Raw genomic sequence first — 14,954 nt, 5'->3', positions numbered from 1 at the left:
TTTTTTTTTTTTCTATTACCACCACCAAATTCCAACTGGACTTCACTGGCTAATATGGCTGGAAAATGTAGTATACAACATTCTATAGAATTCTTTTCAAAATGAGGTCTACTATGATCAGCTACCCTGATGATGGGCTCCATGTTGTGTAAGGTAAAAGTAGTCATACAAAATAGCCTTTATAATTATCTGCCTTTTATTTCCACAAAAAAATATGAAAGCACAGAACATACTAAAGCTGCATACAAACTCTCCACAACGACCACCAGACGAATTAATATTGATGCAGAATGCACAAAACAGAGCCAACTAAAATTATCAGACTGTGACTCCCTGACTCTAGCTTCCCACCTCCCGCTTGCACGTTTCAGATACAAATTCTAGTCTTACAATAAACCACAACAGTGTGGCCTGCTTTACAATACTGTAAGCATCTACCCTTTCTCCCCGTACACTTCCCTGCCCAGCATTCACCAGAGAAGGAAACAGAGGACAAATGCATTCTCTAAGAAGTCATGACTTGCAGGAGCCTGCATCAGATCTTGTCCTTTGAAATACCGTTTAAAGACAGAAGTCAGAGCATCAAAGACATTTTGATGGGAGGATGGGGAAAAAAAAGAAAAAAGGATGAAATTCTGAACCTGCTCAGTTTTATAATAATAAATATAATTATATAGTTATTTGTAATAATAAAATACTAATATTTTTAGTAAACCAGATTTGCAATCACATTGATCTTAGTCCCAGCTAAGAAATCATCTACTACTTGTATGTTTTTAACCCAAAAGCTGAAATCCTATGTCTGGAATAAATGCCAGTTCTACAAAATTCACCAAGTCTTCCTGCTGCCCCTTCCTCTCTTCCACACCACCTCTCATTCGAGTCACTTTGCCTTATCAAGTCTCCTATCTACTACACAAAACATTGTATTCTCAACAGTGCTCTCCACTACCTCATCCAAAAATGGAGGTATCCAAAAATCCAAAAATTTGTATTCATTAAATCACAGAATAATTTAGGTTAGATGGGACCTCAGGAGGTCTATAGTCCAACTGCTTGCTCACAGCTCAACCAGCTATGGGGTCATACCAGATTGCTCCTCTCTCCATTCCTCAGCTGGGTCTTGAAAACTTCTAAGGATGGAGACTGCACAACCCCTCTGGGTAACTGGCTCCAGTGCTTAGCTGTCTTAAAATTTTTCTTTGCTTCAGGTCAGAAACTCCTGCATTATCTTATGACCACTTTCTCTTGTCCTCCCACTTGAAATCTACTAAGGAGCTTGGTTCCATTTTCTAGACCTCTTTGCAGTCCTGGGGGGGCTGCTGCTAGGTCCTCCAAAAGCCAGTTCTTCTCCAAGCTGAACAAGCCCAGTTCCCCCAGCCCTCAGAGGGCAAGTGCTACAGCCCCAATCATTTCGACAGCCCTGCCCTGTACTCATTCCAGTTCGTCAATGACTTTCCAGTATTATGGATATCCAAAACTTGACAGAGTATTCTAGATGTGGTCTAACAATTCCAAAATAAAGGATGATAATCACTTCCCTCAATCTATGAGCAATTCTCCTGTTCATACAACCCAAGATGCTGTAGGTTCCCTTTGCTGTCAAGACACACTGCTGGCTCATGATCATGACCACTACCCTGTAAGCCTGACCATAAAACCAGCTTTTTTCTTCCGCAGCTAGTTGTCCGTCCATCCATCCATCCATCCCACAACAGGCTTACTTGGATACAAGGATATTGTCAGACAGCATGAAAAACCTTGCTAAAGTCAAGGTGCCTTCTAGTACATTCAGACGTTTTTTCTTATAGAAAGCAATCAAGTTGGTCAGTCCCTTGGTAAATCCATACTGACTGGTTCCACCCACTTATTCTCTCACGTCCTAAGAAATGTGCTCCAATCAGACTCAATTCCTGATTTTCAAAGGGACTGAAGAGAGGCTGACTGGCTTCTAATACTACAAATTATTCTTTTGGCCTTTTATGAAGGTAAGCACAACATTTATCTCTCCTCAGTTCTCAGGGACCTCCCCCACTCTGTACAGTCTTTCAAAGACTCCAGGTTTCTCCCAGCACTCTTGGATACAGCCCATCTGCTCCCAGACTCCCTCCTTCCTCTGTCTTCAGAGCACAACAGTGACACTGCTTTAACCAGGCTTCAACAGTACAAATCACGGTTATTCCTTACTCTCTTCCCATCTTTGCTCTGTGTGGTCACAGCTGTCACTGTATGAAGGTATTTGTAACTCCACTCAGAAAATAGAACAAACTTTATTTATTTGTGATAGCCTTCACTCTAGTGAGATCTGACCAACCCCAGAGGATTATTCTGCTATGAGATAAATAAAATAAGAAAACCAAAGCCATACCTGACACAGCCCTGTTTCCCAAAGACTATCCTATGGAGGATTATGGCTTTGTACAGAAAAAAACACATGAAATGGTTAGTTAAGTTCCACTTATGCCCTTGTAACTGCTGAAAGTACACACGCTTATCCCATGCAGAGCATTTTAGAGATTAGCTTGCCATCAGATGAAGAGGTTACTGTGAACCGTAATGTTGCTGAAGACAGAAGTACTGTCTGGGTGAGGAGGAACTTTCTGAAATTTACTCTCCATGAGCTTCTACTTGCATGCAGCAAAATGCAAAGCTCATGGCTTCAATTTATCAATTATATTAATTACATATTAATTATTAACTATAATTTCAATTTATTAAAAAAGAAACTTTTGAAAGTTTCAGTTCAACTGCTGACTGTCAAGCCATTCTCATTTTGTCCAATATACACAGGTTTTTGCATTACTAAAATACTTTTTTACTATTTTATGTACATTTACATGCACATGCATATACCATGTAACTGATACTATGGACACAGTGATGCCGATATAAAAGCATAGGAGGACAATTCATTCTTTTTTGTGGATATATATACCTTTAAATCAACTTCATATCAATAAAGCAGCTTTAACAACGTCAGTCAGGGTAGTACCACTTACGGGTTTAGGCAAAACCACAGAACTATCCATACTGCAGAGGTGGATTTTGAGATGTAACAGAATAGTGATTCTGTACACTGACTCAAAAGAGGCACACCAGGTAAGATCCAGTAAAGGTTAATCTTGTGGGAGAGCTAAACAAACAGGCAGGAGTGACTGACGGGTAGAAGAAAGCCCAACTGGAAAGTAAAATGCAAAAATTATAAAAAGGATCACTATTCTCCTTCTTAGAGTGAAGCAGTTGGCTGTGGGAGATTTGACAATGAAGAGCAGCAGAAGAAAACTCTAATGAAGATGACATTATACTCAAGGACTTGGGGATCCCGGTGGAAGAAGATCTGGACTTGAGCCGGCAACGTGCGCTCGCAGCCCAGAAGGCCAACCTGGGCTGCATCCAAAGCAGCGTGGCCAGCAGGGCGAGGGAGGGGATTCTGCCCCTCTGCTCCGCTCTGGGGAGACCCCCCTGCAGTGCTGCGTCCAGCTCTGGAGCCCTCAGCACAGGAGAGACATGGACCTGTCGGAGTGGGTCCAGAGGAGGCCACAAAAATGATCAGGGGGCTGGAACAGCTCTGCTGTGAGACCAGTCTGCGAGAGTTGGGGTTGTTCCACCTGCAGAAGAGAAGGATCCAGGGAGACCTTATTGCAGCCTGCCAGGACTTAAAGGGGGCTTACAAGAAAGATGGGGACAGACCTTTTAGCAGGGCCTGTAGCAGTAGGACAAGGGGTAATGGTTTTAAACTAAATGAGGGCAGATTAGACTAGATCTAAGGAAGACATTTTTCCCAACGAGGGTGGTAAAACACTGTCACAGGTTGCCCAGAGAGGTGGTAGATGCCCCATCCCTGGAACCATTCCAGGTCAGGTTGGACGGGGCTCTGAGCAACCTGATCTTTGAAGATGTCCCTGCTCATTGCAGAGGGGTTGGACTAGATGGCCTTAAAAGGTCCCTTCCAACCCAAACTATTCTATGATTCTATACTTGTTTAGGTGTAGGCTAACATTACCATCACTTTAAAAGTGTTTTACAAGATTATTTTTTTTTTAAATAATCAAGTAACACTTAAAACTGTTCTAACAAGTAACAAAATACAAAGCAGAAGAAGGACCTTTTTTTTTTTTTTAAAGTAACTTTTTCTCATACATTGTTTTGCTCAGTGCAAGTTTACTGGTCGTTGTGTTAGGACAGACTATGACTCACTATCTGTCTAACCTGGCCTCCTAAATATTAGAATTAATGTAATCTCAGATTCCTTTTGTGGACAACAATCACTTTCCACCTCCTGCTGCTCTCTGCTAGTGCATCACTGCATACCGCAGTAATGCTGAGCCATGGACATTATAACTTAACTGCCTCTTCCCTATAAACAAAGCAATATAATCTGAAATAACCGCTGGAGTATCAGCCAACTTAGAGAAATCTCTTCACTTATCCATTCAATGGATCTGTGCTTGACAGAGACACACATACATATCCTTTTGTACGTCACAGAGCTCAGTGGATATCGTTCAACTTCCAATCTGAACACACATTATCTGCATTTTGTTCTGCGTTTATCATGACTGCACCTGGGAGTTCCACAAATGTTTCCCTAATCCACATGAGGAAACTTCATTTGGGTTTTAGAAAGGAAGCACACAGTCACTGAAGTCCCTAGTCACAAGGTGACTTCATCAGAAGTCACTTCCGTTGCTCAAGCATTAACTCACATGATAGTGTGATATCTGAAACAGCTTTGTTTACAGGAATGGTTCACCTAATGTTTCATTTACATACCCCAAGCACAGCATCTGCCAAATTCAGCTGTATCCATGAAGATCAAACACTTGTGCAAATCTGGTTACCAGATTCCTGATGCATCAGGCACCCAGCAAATGACTAATGCACAACTAGTGACTGCAGAAAATTCAGTTTAACTGATGAACGTATTTGAGAACTCTCTCAGAAGCCAGAAATAATTCCCTTTCCTCAGTCTCTTTGACCGAGACAACTGTTTCCTTGCCAATATCCCCAAACCCACTCTTTGTCATACAGTCTACGAACTTTTCAATACCTAATGGGATCAAAACAGTACTCTTTGAGTTCAATGGTTCCTTCTGATTCCTTCCTTATTCAACTCAGAGCAACAACCAGTACAACAGACAAGGCCAGATCTGGACCAAAACCAGTATGTTATCAGGCAGATAAAGACTATATTGTAATCCTGTAATTTGGCATGAAAAGGCCAAAGAAATGTTTCACAGTTCATGTAGTTCTGGTATTTCATTATTACTCAGTACTCAACTCTGCAACATTTTTAACACTTCCAATTTTATGTCTAAGTACAACTTCCTGAGTTCTGGGGTTGTGGGGTTGGTTTTTTTTTCCTTTTCACAAAAAAAAAAAAAAAAAATCCATTATGTAGCATATGCCACTGATGGAATGTGCTAAAGATCTAATAAAGTTCTCCCACACAGAGCAAGAACAGGTTTTCATTTTTTAGCTTTATCATCAAACAACGAGAAAAGGACACTTTTCCAGAGAACTCAGTAAATATTCATGAGCAAGTTGATAAATGCCAAGACTTTTGGCTTAAGGTCTGCTGTTGCTCAAGGAGGAAAAGCAAAGTAACTATGGTATGAAAGGGGACCATGCTTTTTTGGGCACAGATTCTTTTTTCTATCCAGTATGTTCTTGCTCCGGTCTCGCTGTGGTGAACCTCCAGCTTTTGTTATAGTTTTATCATTCTTCTCCAATTCCAGACACATTCACCTGTAACTCCATATTTGCATGCTGCCAGACTTAACCAGAACTCTCACCAGCAACCTTTCTCTGGTGCCCAAGGAAAATATTCCTTAGGAAAAGTTTCATTTGCAATTTGATATAAATGGAAATAGAGTCTTGGAGCACAAAGCGTCTGGAAAACTTTAACATAATGCAGACAACATTGTTATAATCCCACAGACACTAATGAGGAAAGATTTAGCACCAGAAGCTATACTGCATATCCATTAGTGAGAAGGGTATATCAAATCACAGAATTCAAAAGACGAAATAAGTATTTCGACTCATGTGCACCACTATGTGCCTAACTAAATATTCACCTCAAAATAATGCGGACTGATGAATATACAATTCAGGTGTCAGAACCATTCTAAAATGCTTGTTGCTTTTTTGTTCTGTGAAATAGTAGTCTCTTTCTTCACCATACTAAATTTAGGAATTTCAAAGAAAAGATCGCAGTAGATGCTCCCATTGGTTCCAGTGGGCTGTTTGACTGCACATCCCAACATGCAAACATAATAAGAATATGGAGCATAATGCAGAGATATTGGTCAAGGAGTAGTATCAGTAACACTTTTACTATGTTTTTCCTTCATCTTAGTTCTCCACCCCCTATTCCCTCTGTTCATCCTTCCACCACCCCAAATAATTAGTTAAAGCAAGACCAACTTGTGTTCTTTGGTGCCCTCTACGGGCAACAGAAAGTCGCCAGAAAGAAACCACAGCCTTCTCCCTCCCAGGAGAAAGAGCTCAAGACAATCTAAATAAAATACACTTGTAAGTGGGACTTCTGAATTGCTAATAACTTTAATTCATTCACAGGGTACACGTCATGAGTCTCTGCAGCCACTGCTTTTGCAGAGGTTGCTTTTCTATACGATCTTTCAACTTTTTTCAAGAAAGCAGCAACAGGTTTCCTGTAAAGGTTTCAGGTTTTTTCAAAATCTACAAAAGCCTAAGTGTCTCATATTTTGCTTAAGGTCAAAACACATATATAACAACTGGTTGATCAGATACTTATCTGATGGGAGAAGTTTTGATTCTAACTTACATTGCAAAGGATGCAATAAAAAATCTCCACTTCAGAAGGCCAGCAAAAGGACATTGGATGCAAAATAGGATTTTTAGGTATTGAGATAGATTGTGGCGGTGGGACTCTACTTTCTAAGGATTGGGTGTTTTTCCTCTTCCAAGATGCAAATTACAGAGTATCCAGCTTCCAAATACACAAGTTCTCCTCGCCCTGACAGGATCTTCATCCATAGAACTTGGAATACTTTTTAAATGCAATATAAATGCTCACCTACAAGGGGAGGGGGAAAAAACATAGTATCTTCAATGTACTAACTGCCCAGGGGACACTCTTCTTCCTCATTAAAGTTACGCTATGCACAGACACCTTTATTCTACCTTTTGGGTAGAAGAGTCCATATGGGTGATTAATGCTCAATGACCTGCCATACCGTATTCCTCACCAACTTCACTAATTACAGAAGCAGGCATGTTTAGATACAGGCTCAGATTCATCCTCATTAGCTTTATGCCAAGTGACCAACTAGAATCTTATGAGCAGAAAACACAGCAGAGTACACTGGTAGAGTCCTGGCATGTTAAGCCCATGGAGGAGAGAGCACCACAAGCCCAAAGTGTGTGTGGCTCCTCTCTGAGCAGCCAAGCTGTGCTGGCTTGCCCTCCCGTGCACCACCTGCTCAGACACACAAACCGCTGACCACAGCTGCTGAGTGTGCAATGAGGAAGGACTAGGAAATGTCAGGGACGCCGTCAACAGAAAAATCACCACCGATGAGAAAAAGAAGAGCTTCGAAGGGCTGGGGAATGAGAGACAAAAAACATGAATGAAAGCAGGAGCGGTTGTCATGGAAGTGATAGGCATGGTTTTGTTTGCTTTCATCTGTGACGGGTGGTTGTGGGAGAGAAAAGGGTTAGTTGTGTTTTATTGAAAGGTTTGGGGGTTGCTTGGGAGGTGTGTACGCATTTGTGGTTGTGGGGATTCATTTGCAATTTTTAATAGACTTTTTCATAAATATGGCATGATGAAATATTTTTAGACATCCTTAAATAAATCAACTTGCACAGATAAATCACAGTATTTTTCTAAAAATTAATATCCAATCTATTTAAAAATCTGTAACATATTGAAATGTGTTTGCATATGTTTAATACTATGTATTATAGGCCTAAATAGTATTTGCAGTGCTACATGAGCACTGCTATTTAATATTTTCATTAATAACACAGACAATGTAGTAAGCAGTGTTTAAACATCTTATTCCAGACGGAAAGTGAAAGAACATTGAAGAACAGGATTAAAATTCAATCAGGTTAAAAATCAATCAGGTAAGGAAAAATAAAGATTCTATAAGTAAGCAGAAACCATCTGTACAGAAAGAAGAACCAGAAGAATTTCCTAGAATGCAGCTCTGTAGTAAAGGATTGAGATATCACAGTGGACACAAGCTAATGATGAGTTAGCAATGACATGCTCCTGCAAAATGATCATTATACTGATATGTCAAGTCTGGAATATGACCTACAAGACCTGTGAAATAACCTTTCATCTTTATTGGTCACAAGCAAAACTTCAGCTAGAGTAGCATAACCAACTTCAGGGATAAAACTTGGAAAAAAGAGAGAGATGTGACCAACTGCACAGTGTTCACAGAAAAGCAAGAGGAGCTATTAGATTCTATTGGATAGAGGGGAGACAAGATAACAACATTCAAAAATATAAAAGGTATCTGCAAATAGAAAAGAATAAATTACTTATAGTTAGAACATGAAATAAAGGACTTACAACACCAATAAGAAATTTTTAAGCTTCTACAAACAAGAAGCTGTCTAACAGATAAGAAAGCATTGGAACTGACTATTGAGGATGCTGCAGAAATTTCAATGTCAAGCATTTTTAAGAACAAAAATCAAGATTTACTTAGATACAATGGATTCTGTGGCAGATGAGACCATTCTAGAAAAGGGACAGGACTAAACAAGAACCAAAGAAAGATTCCAGTGACATGAAAAGGGAAAAATATGCCTGAACTCCTGTTCAGGGGGAAAAAAAAAAAGGAAGTCAGCAGAAAGTCTAGCCAGGAGATAAAAAAAAAAAAAATATAGGGCAGTGCTCCTAGAGCAGTTTCAGCCTTATTTTCTATCATTTCCACAAGTAATTTTTAAATTCAACAAACAAAGAGGGCAATGAAGCCACAAACATTTGCACAAGATTCAAATGTATTTCACTTTGCACATCGCTCCTTTTCACCACAAGTTTTTTTTGTGGAAACCATGGTAGAACTCATTCTGTGCATCTCTCAACTTCACGTTTTAGAAGTAGTTCTGTTAGGACTTTATAAGGATAAGAAAGAAAAGTGAAGGAAAATGAATCTAAAACCACAACTGTTTTCATACACTAACATTACTCACCTGTTTCACATTTTCTGCCAAGAACACAATATAAACGCTACAAAATCCCAATTGTGTTATCACGAGGAAGAAGTCAACAATATACCTGAGGGAAAAAAAAAAAAAAACCAAAAAACAAACATTATACTTAGGATCCAAACAATTAATTTCTAGCTAACATGCAATTACTCCTCCTTTTTACAGTAGTCAAAACGTTAGATTCAAATGCCTCAGGACCACTCAATGCAGGTTCCTGGCAAAACAGGGTGGGTTTGTGTGTGTTTGCTTTTTAAGGTAACATTGAGTAGGCATCAAAGTTTCTTTAAAAAAAGAAAAATAAAGGTACTTACATATTTTAAAGTAGCATAAAACAAAATTCAAAGACTCAACAATGTGGTACAAATGTAAACAACAGACATATATATTCAATGCACATATAAATTCTGCTGGGGTCTGCTAACCCTTAACACAGCAGTTTTCCACCAGGACCAGAGATTAAATGTCTTATACAGTCTAAGTAATCTAAGTTTCAGCAACTCAAGATAACAAACATTTTCACATCTTACTAAGTGGGTCTCTTATCAATGTATCCAAACACATATTCAGACACTACCTCATTGAAAAAAAACACTCTAAACTATGGTTCAGATTGTTTTTTAAAAAAGCTATGCACAACGGTGGCCTGAAGACACACTGTAATGAAACACTTCACTAGATTCAGGCATACAGCAGAGATCTGCCTCAGAGAATGGATTTGCTGCAGCAGTGTGTCTTGAAATCAAATTGCCATTTGTGTCTTGTAAGTCTTTGGTGCATCACAGAATTGTCATTATATTTTCCTACAAACAAACTTTCCCTCTAATTGAACTCTACTCCATTCCTATGAAGTCATCACAAAAGATCTAGCTCACCTTTTTCTTATTCAAAACAAAGTAATAGCCAAAACACACGATGCAAGATGCTGCATCCTTGAAAACAGGACCAAAACAAATTCATCCTCAAGTGAGGAAAAAAAGCACTTTAACATTGAACAACACATCTGAGTTTTTGAGTTTTACTACTGTATAGTCACACCATAAACTCCATAAACAGTTAGACAGCAACAAATGGCAAAGAAAAAATAATGTTTTTTTTTAAAAGAGGGATAAAGTATTTGAGAGACAACAAGCTATTAATACCTGCATTTCATTATCACAAAATATAGTTAATATTTCTCCATTATTTGTATGTTATATTTAGAAAGGAATCAAAGAACTGCTTTGCCTCCTTTCACAATAAATATACTGAAGTAATTTACATTTGTAGTGTCAACGTGCTTAAAGAGTGAACTCTGATGCAGAGAAATGTGTTTACGGTAAAGAAGAATGAAAACTGAAATTACTTCCCTACATTAGACAAAACAGAATGCATTTCTGGTTATACCGCATCTCTTCCTGTATTACTAAACAGATTTCTTTACTTTACAGCTCTTGCAGACCTGAAAATTGAAATGGCTAACAGAAACACACTCTCCAATCCTCTCACATCACCACTACTAGCTGCAGGAAAAAAAAAAAAAAAAAATAATAATACTGCACAATATTTCAAGCACACAGAACACATTCTTAAAGCAGGTAACATCTTAGCAAAAGGAAATCTCCAAGTGGTAATTTTTAATAACGAATTTATTAAATTAAATTGTACTGCAAACTTACCGCCCCCAAGAAGCTCGTTTCTGAAGAGCAGTCAGGGGCCCCACTTCCATAGCGTAACTAACCGTATCGCTATACCCCAGTGAGGATTTTTTCATCCTGAAATCAAAGAGCAAAGAAAGAATGGAATTACTAGAAACTATGAGGGCCTAGGTCCCTACCTTAAAAATGCTGGTGGCCTCCCTATGGTTATAAGTAATCACCTGTGGCACCATCCTACAGCTGCTGAATTTTAGAGGTATGGTTGGGGCTTCTCTCCCCCAGGAAGGGCTATTCGGCACTCTACAAGCATGCGAGCCACAATGCTGCTTCCCCCTAATTCAAGAGTACTAAATCATTTTCTTACAGAATAAGTTTCCCGACAAACAAATCCAAAATTAGATACTTATAATATCAGCTTAAGAAATCCATCTCCAATCTAAAAGTCACAAAGAACTTCAACAGGATTCAACAGATTTTCCTGGACAAACAGTCAAGCACAATTGTTTCAGTGATCCTAGTTTTATGTACATCTTCAAAGGCCATTCAAAACTACAGAGGAAAAAAACAATTCAGGAATGACAGGATCCCTTCCCAGTACAGTATCACATTAAACTGGTAAGATTTTCCAGCTACAGGGACATGAACTGTTTTGTGTTTCCACTCAGTTCAAAAGCTTCAGTGCATTTTTTAAATATGAGACCCTCCCACTGCTTCTCTTTAACACCTGACAGTAAGATAAAAATGTTTAATAAATATCACTATTAATCAAAATATTCTGTCAGTCAGTTTTGAATAACTGCTTCCCCCCCAGTATTGTACATCTGACTTGGAGGAATATCTCGTATATAGGAATACCTATCTGCTCACTCGCATCATTTTAACACATCCCTTCAGCACTACAATTTTGAAGTTGTCACAATCCAAAGAGACTGAGCTCACATATAATCATGAAAGACATTAATAGCAATTCTTAGTTTACCTTTTATTCCTATAAAGTACTTATAAACTGACTTTTTATAAAGTGAACACTTTTCAAAGCTGTGAAGATAAAGAAGGACTAAAGGACTGAAGTTAAGCAATTAAAACTGCAATGAGAAAGATCTGATTATTTGTCAGCTAAGACAGGGAACAGGATACGAGGCAATACAAATTAAACCAACTTCATTTTGTATATGAGCAGAGAAGAAATATTTTTTCAATGTATTAAAGCAGTGTTGCACAAAGCACAGCAATCATTTATAAGATAAGAATTTGAGTGTTTTTTCTTTGAAGTACAAGATTCTGATCTGAAAACTGCTACAGCATCAGGACATTCTGTAGGCCAAAAATCAGAAATAGAAAAGAAGAAAGAAGAAAATAATACTCAAACTTGGCAACAGAATGAGTAGTTCCACATTTACCTCTGACATAGACAGTGGCTGCAACGTACCAAGATGTGCATACAATGAACAGATATAACTCCTATGAACACAAGGCTGATTGGTCCGATCTAGTATGGGAGGAAAAAAAAAAAAGGAGGACATGGGAGATAAACAGAATTTTTAATGAAAATATGCCAGGGGAAAATCTTTACATGCAAAAATTTCACATTGCATCAACTAAAGAAAGAATTAAAAATTTCATGCAACTGGATTTTTTTGCCCTCTCAGAGGAGAATTTGCTGCCAATGTTTTATGGCATTCCTTACTTTTCGTTCACTATCCGACAGAAGGCTACTCAGGGGCCATCAAGCCATAAATATCAAACGGGCATGAACAACTTCATTCCTCTAACAGCTTCATTAAGATATTTGCCAAAAAAATTTGTCAAGACAGAAGACCGCATATTTTACAAAATTTGAAACGGTAGTTTGAACCACTTTAAAGTGGCAATGTTAATGACAATAAAGGTTTCTTTCCTTTACATTAGTAGACTTGATTATGTGCAGTATAAAAAAAACCAAACACAAATCACCACAATCCTAATAACTTCTACAATCAAAAAGTCATGAGATAATTTTCAAATTAAATAATTTGTTTCTGAGTAGAAGTCTGACCAAAAGTTTTCACAGAAGGTACTTGCTTTTCACATGTAACTTTCATTCCTAAACTGAACACAATGAATTACGGTCTTATTTAGCCAGTAAGGAGAGTATTTCAATTGATAAAATTTACCTTGCCTAAGGAAACGCATTGTTTGTCACCCAGTATAAACTAGCCTGTACTATACCCTGTTTTCGCAGAAACAAGATTGATTTAACAAGCTGACGCTGCATCCTGGGACATACAATCTGGCTAGAGAGAAGTCTGGACAAAGATAAGAGAACCCCATAATAATAATTCCCATGAGACATCATAGGAGTCTGAGTGAATCAAAATCTTTCTTTTTTTTGACAAAGTTTTTGTTTTCACCAGAAAAACACTTTGGCTAAGCAAAAATATAACACATGCTATAAAGTCTTCAGGGTGAAGTAGTAACTTCCAAAAAAAAAAAAATCTCAATCTTCAGTAGTAACTTCACCAGACTAAAGAGGAAAAATAGAACACAATATAATTTTTCTAATCTATGAAAAATAACTTAATTCTTACCACAATGCCAGCATTTTTTATTGCAAGTGGAAGACCTAGAAGCCCAGTTCCAATGTTTCCCTTGAGGAGGTGTGTAAGTGTTTGTATAAATCTGAAGATAAAAATATTAAAAGTCACATTAGAGGTACACTGAGTTGGGGGAAGGTGGGCAAAAACAAAACCACACCCTCTGTCATTTATTAGTAAAGGGATAAATTGTGAGCTTCAACTACTTTAAGGTGGTTCAGCTTCTTTAAAGAATGTCCAGCACATTCACATAATGTTCTTATTCATCTTTACATGTGAGCTCCCTCAAATAGAACATACAAGTCTAATCTTCAGTTCCTTCCTCCAGCTTGTGAAAGGTTATTTTCTGTGCAGTTTTATTGTTCTTCGGCCTCAGAGTCAAAATTACCAAGTTTCATCAATGCTATTTTAGAATCAATAATATTCAAAACAATTACCAGCTGCAAATCACAAGTCTTACAGCCAAAGCTTTATCAAAAGAAAAAAAAAAAAAAACAACACTTTACAAGTTTTTTGAATTAAACTTCAACAAACATCATTTCCAAAGTCTTCTGAAATTTATTTACGAAAAAATAAAAACAATCAAAACCTTCTTTAAACAGTGCTTGGATTTTGAGTGACCCAATCACTTTACAAATGGCCACCTTGGAATATTTTACAGCCAGTACATTGTTAGCTCCCAGAGAACCCACTCAAAATGGGCTGCTTTTCAGCAAAACTATGCAAAGTCATGATGTATAACCACAAAACTGTACTGTGGGTGCAAAAAAACTCCTTAAGAGTTCAGTAAACTGGTCAGGAGAAACAAGTTGGAGGCAACAAATTTTAATAAGCTGAACGTAAGAGTAATACATACGTAATGCCTTCTTCATTATCAAGCCGGTAATGCTTCTCAACTGGCAGGAAATTATTTTCATGCTCTTCATCTGAGATGCCATCTGAATTTTCTTCATCAATTAAAGGCTTCATTACTTCCATGTCTGTACAAGAGTTAACACTACATTAGCATTAGAAAGAAACTTACAGTTTATAAGTAAAACATTATTCAAACTTCCCATGCCATGAGGTTTACATATGTTCCTAACTAAAGCTGATTTAGGCAGATAGATACGCACAGCACAAGTTTGCACAGGAAATTCTCTCTCTTTAAAGTGGCACACTGTCTCATTATCATTATTATCATGGCTAAAAACTACAGTTTTTCACTAAGATAAACAGTTTTGTATCATCAAAATGTTGATGGTTTAGATCATTCTGCAAGCTAATACACCATAAAGCAAAACAGAAAAGTCATCCATTGTTACAAAAGGATGAGATTCGTCTTACCCACCATTAGCTACTGCAAAACTAAGCATTTAGTCTACTCTTATCGGTGGTGAAGAAGGGAACTCCCCAGCGTCATCCCATCCTAAAATGGATGGGTAAGACAGGTACCGCAGAAGATGTCTCCAGTCACTGGCAAGAGAACCAAGATGCAGAATTAAGCCGCACACTTTGCAAGCTGCAATTTCATGAACTTTTTAAAGCA

General features: G+C 38.0%; 1 protein-coding gene across 1 annotated transcript in view; it reads right to left on the bottom strand.

The window, feature by feature from the left end:
* SLC36A4 (solute carrier family 36 (proton/amino acid symporter), member 4) overlaps positions 1 to 14,406 on the bottom strand; it is a gene marked incomplete at both ends in the record, with an annotated part of 43,791 nt that extends 29,385 nt beyond the window's left edge. Inside the window, 5 exons of the mRNA XM_010296177.1 lie at positions 9,202 to 9,286; positions 10,875 to 10,970; positions 12,254 to 12,342; positions 13,421 to 13,511; positions 14,283 to 14,406. Of these exons, the coding sequence (XP_010294479.1) occupies positions 9,202 to 9,286; positions 10,875 to 10,970; positions 12,254 to 12,342; positions 13,421 to 13,511; positions 14,283 to 14,406 (485 nt within the window). The remainder of the gene's footprint in view (positions 1 to 9,201; positions 9,287 to 10,874; positions 10,971 to 12,253; positions 12,343 to 13,420; positions 13,512 to 14,282) is intronic.
* Between the last annotated feature and the right edge of the window lie 548 nt (positions 14,407 to 14,954).

This window comes from Phaethon lepturus, unplaced genomic scaffold, assembly GCF_000687285.1.
Source record: "Phaethon lepturus isolate BGI_N335 unplaced genomic scaffold, ASM68728v1 scaffold5001, whole genome shotgun sequence".
Lineage (NCBI taxonomy): Eukaryota > Metazoa > Chordata > Aves > Phaethontiformes > Phaethontidae > Phaethon > Phaethon lepturus.
The sequence above is the reverse complement of the archived record's forward strand: the minus strand, read 5'-3'. Positions and strand labels throughout refer to the sequence as shown.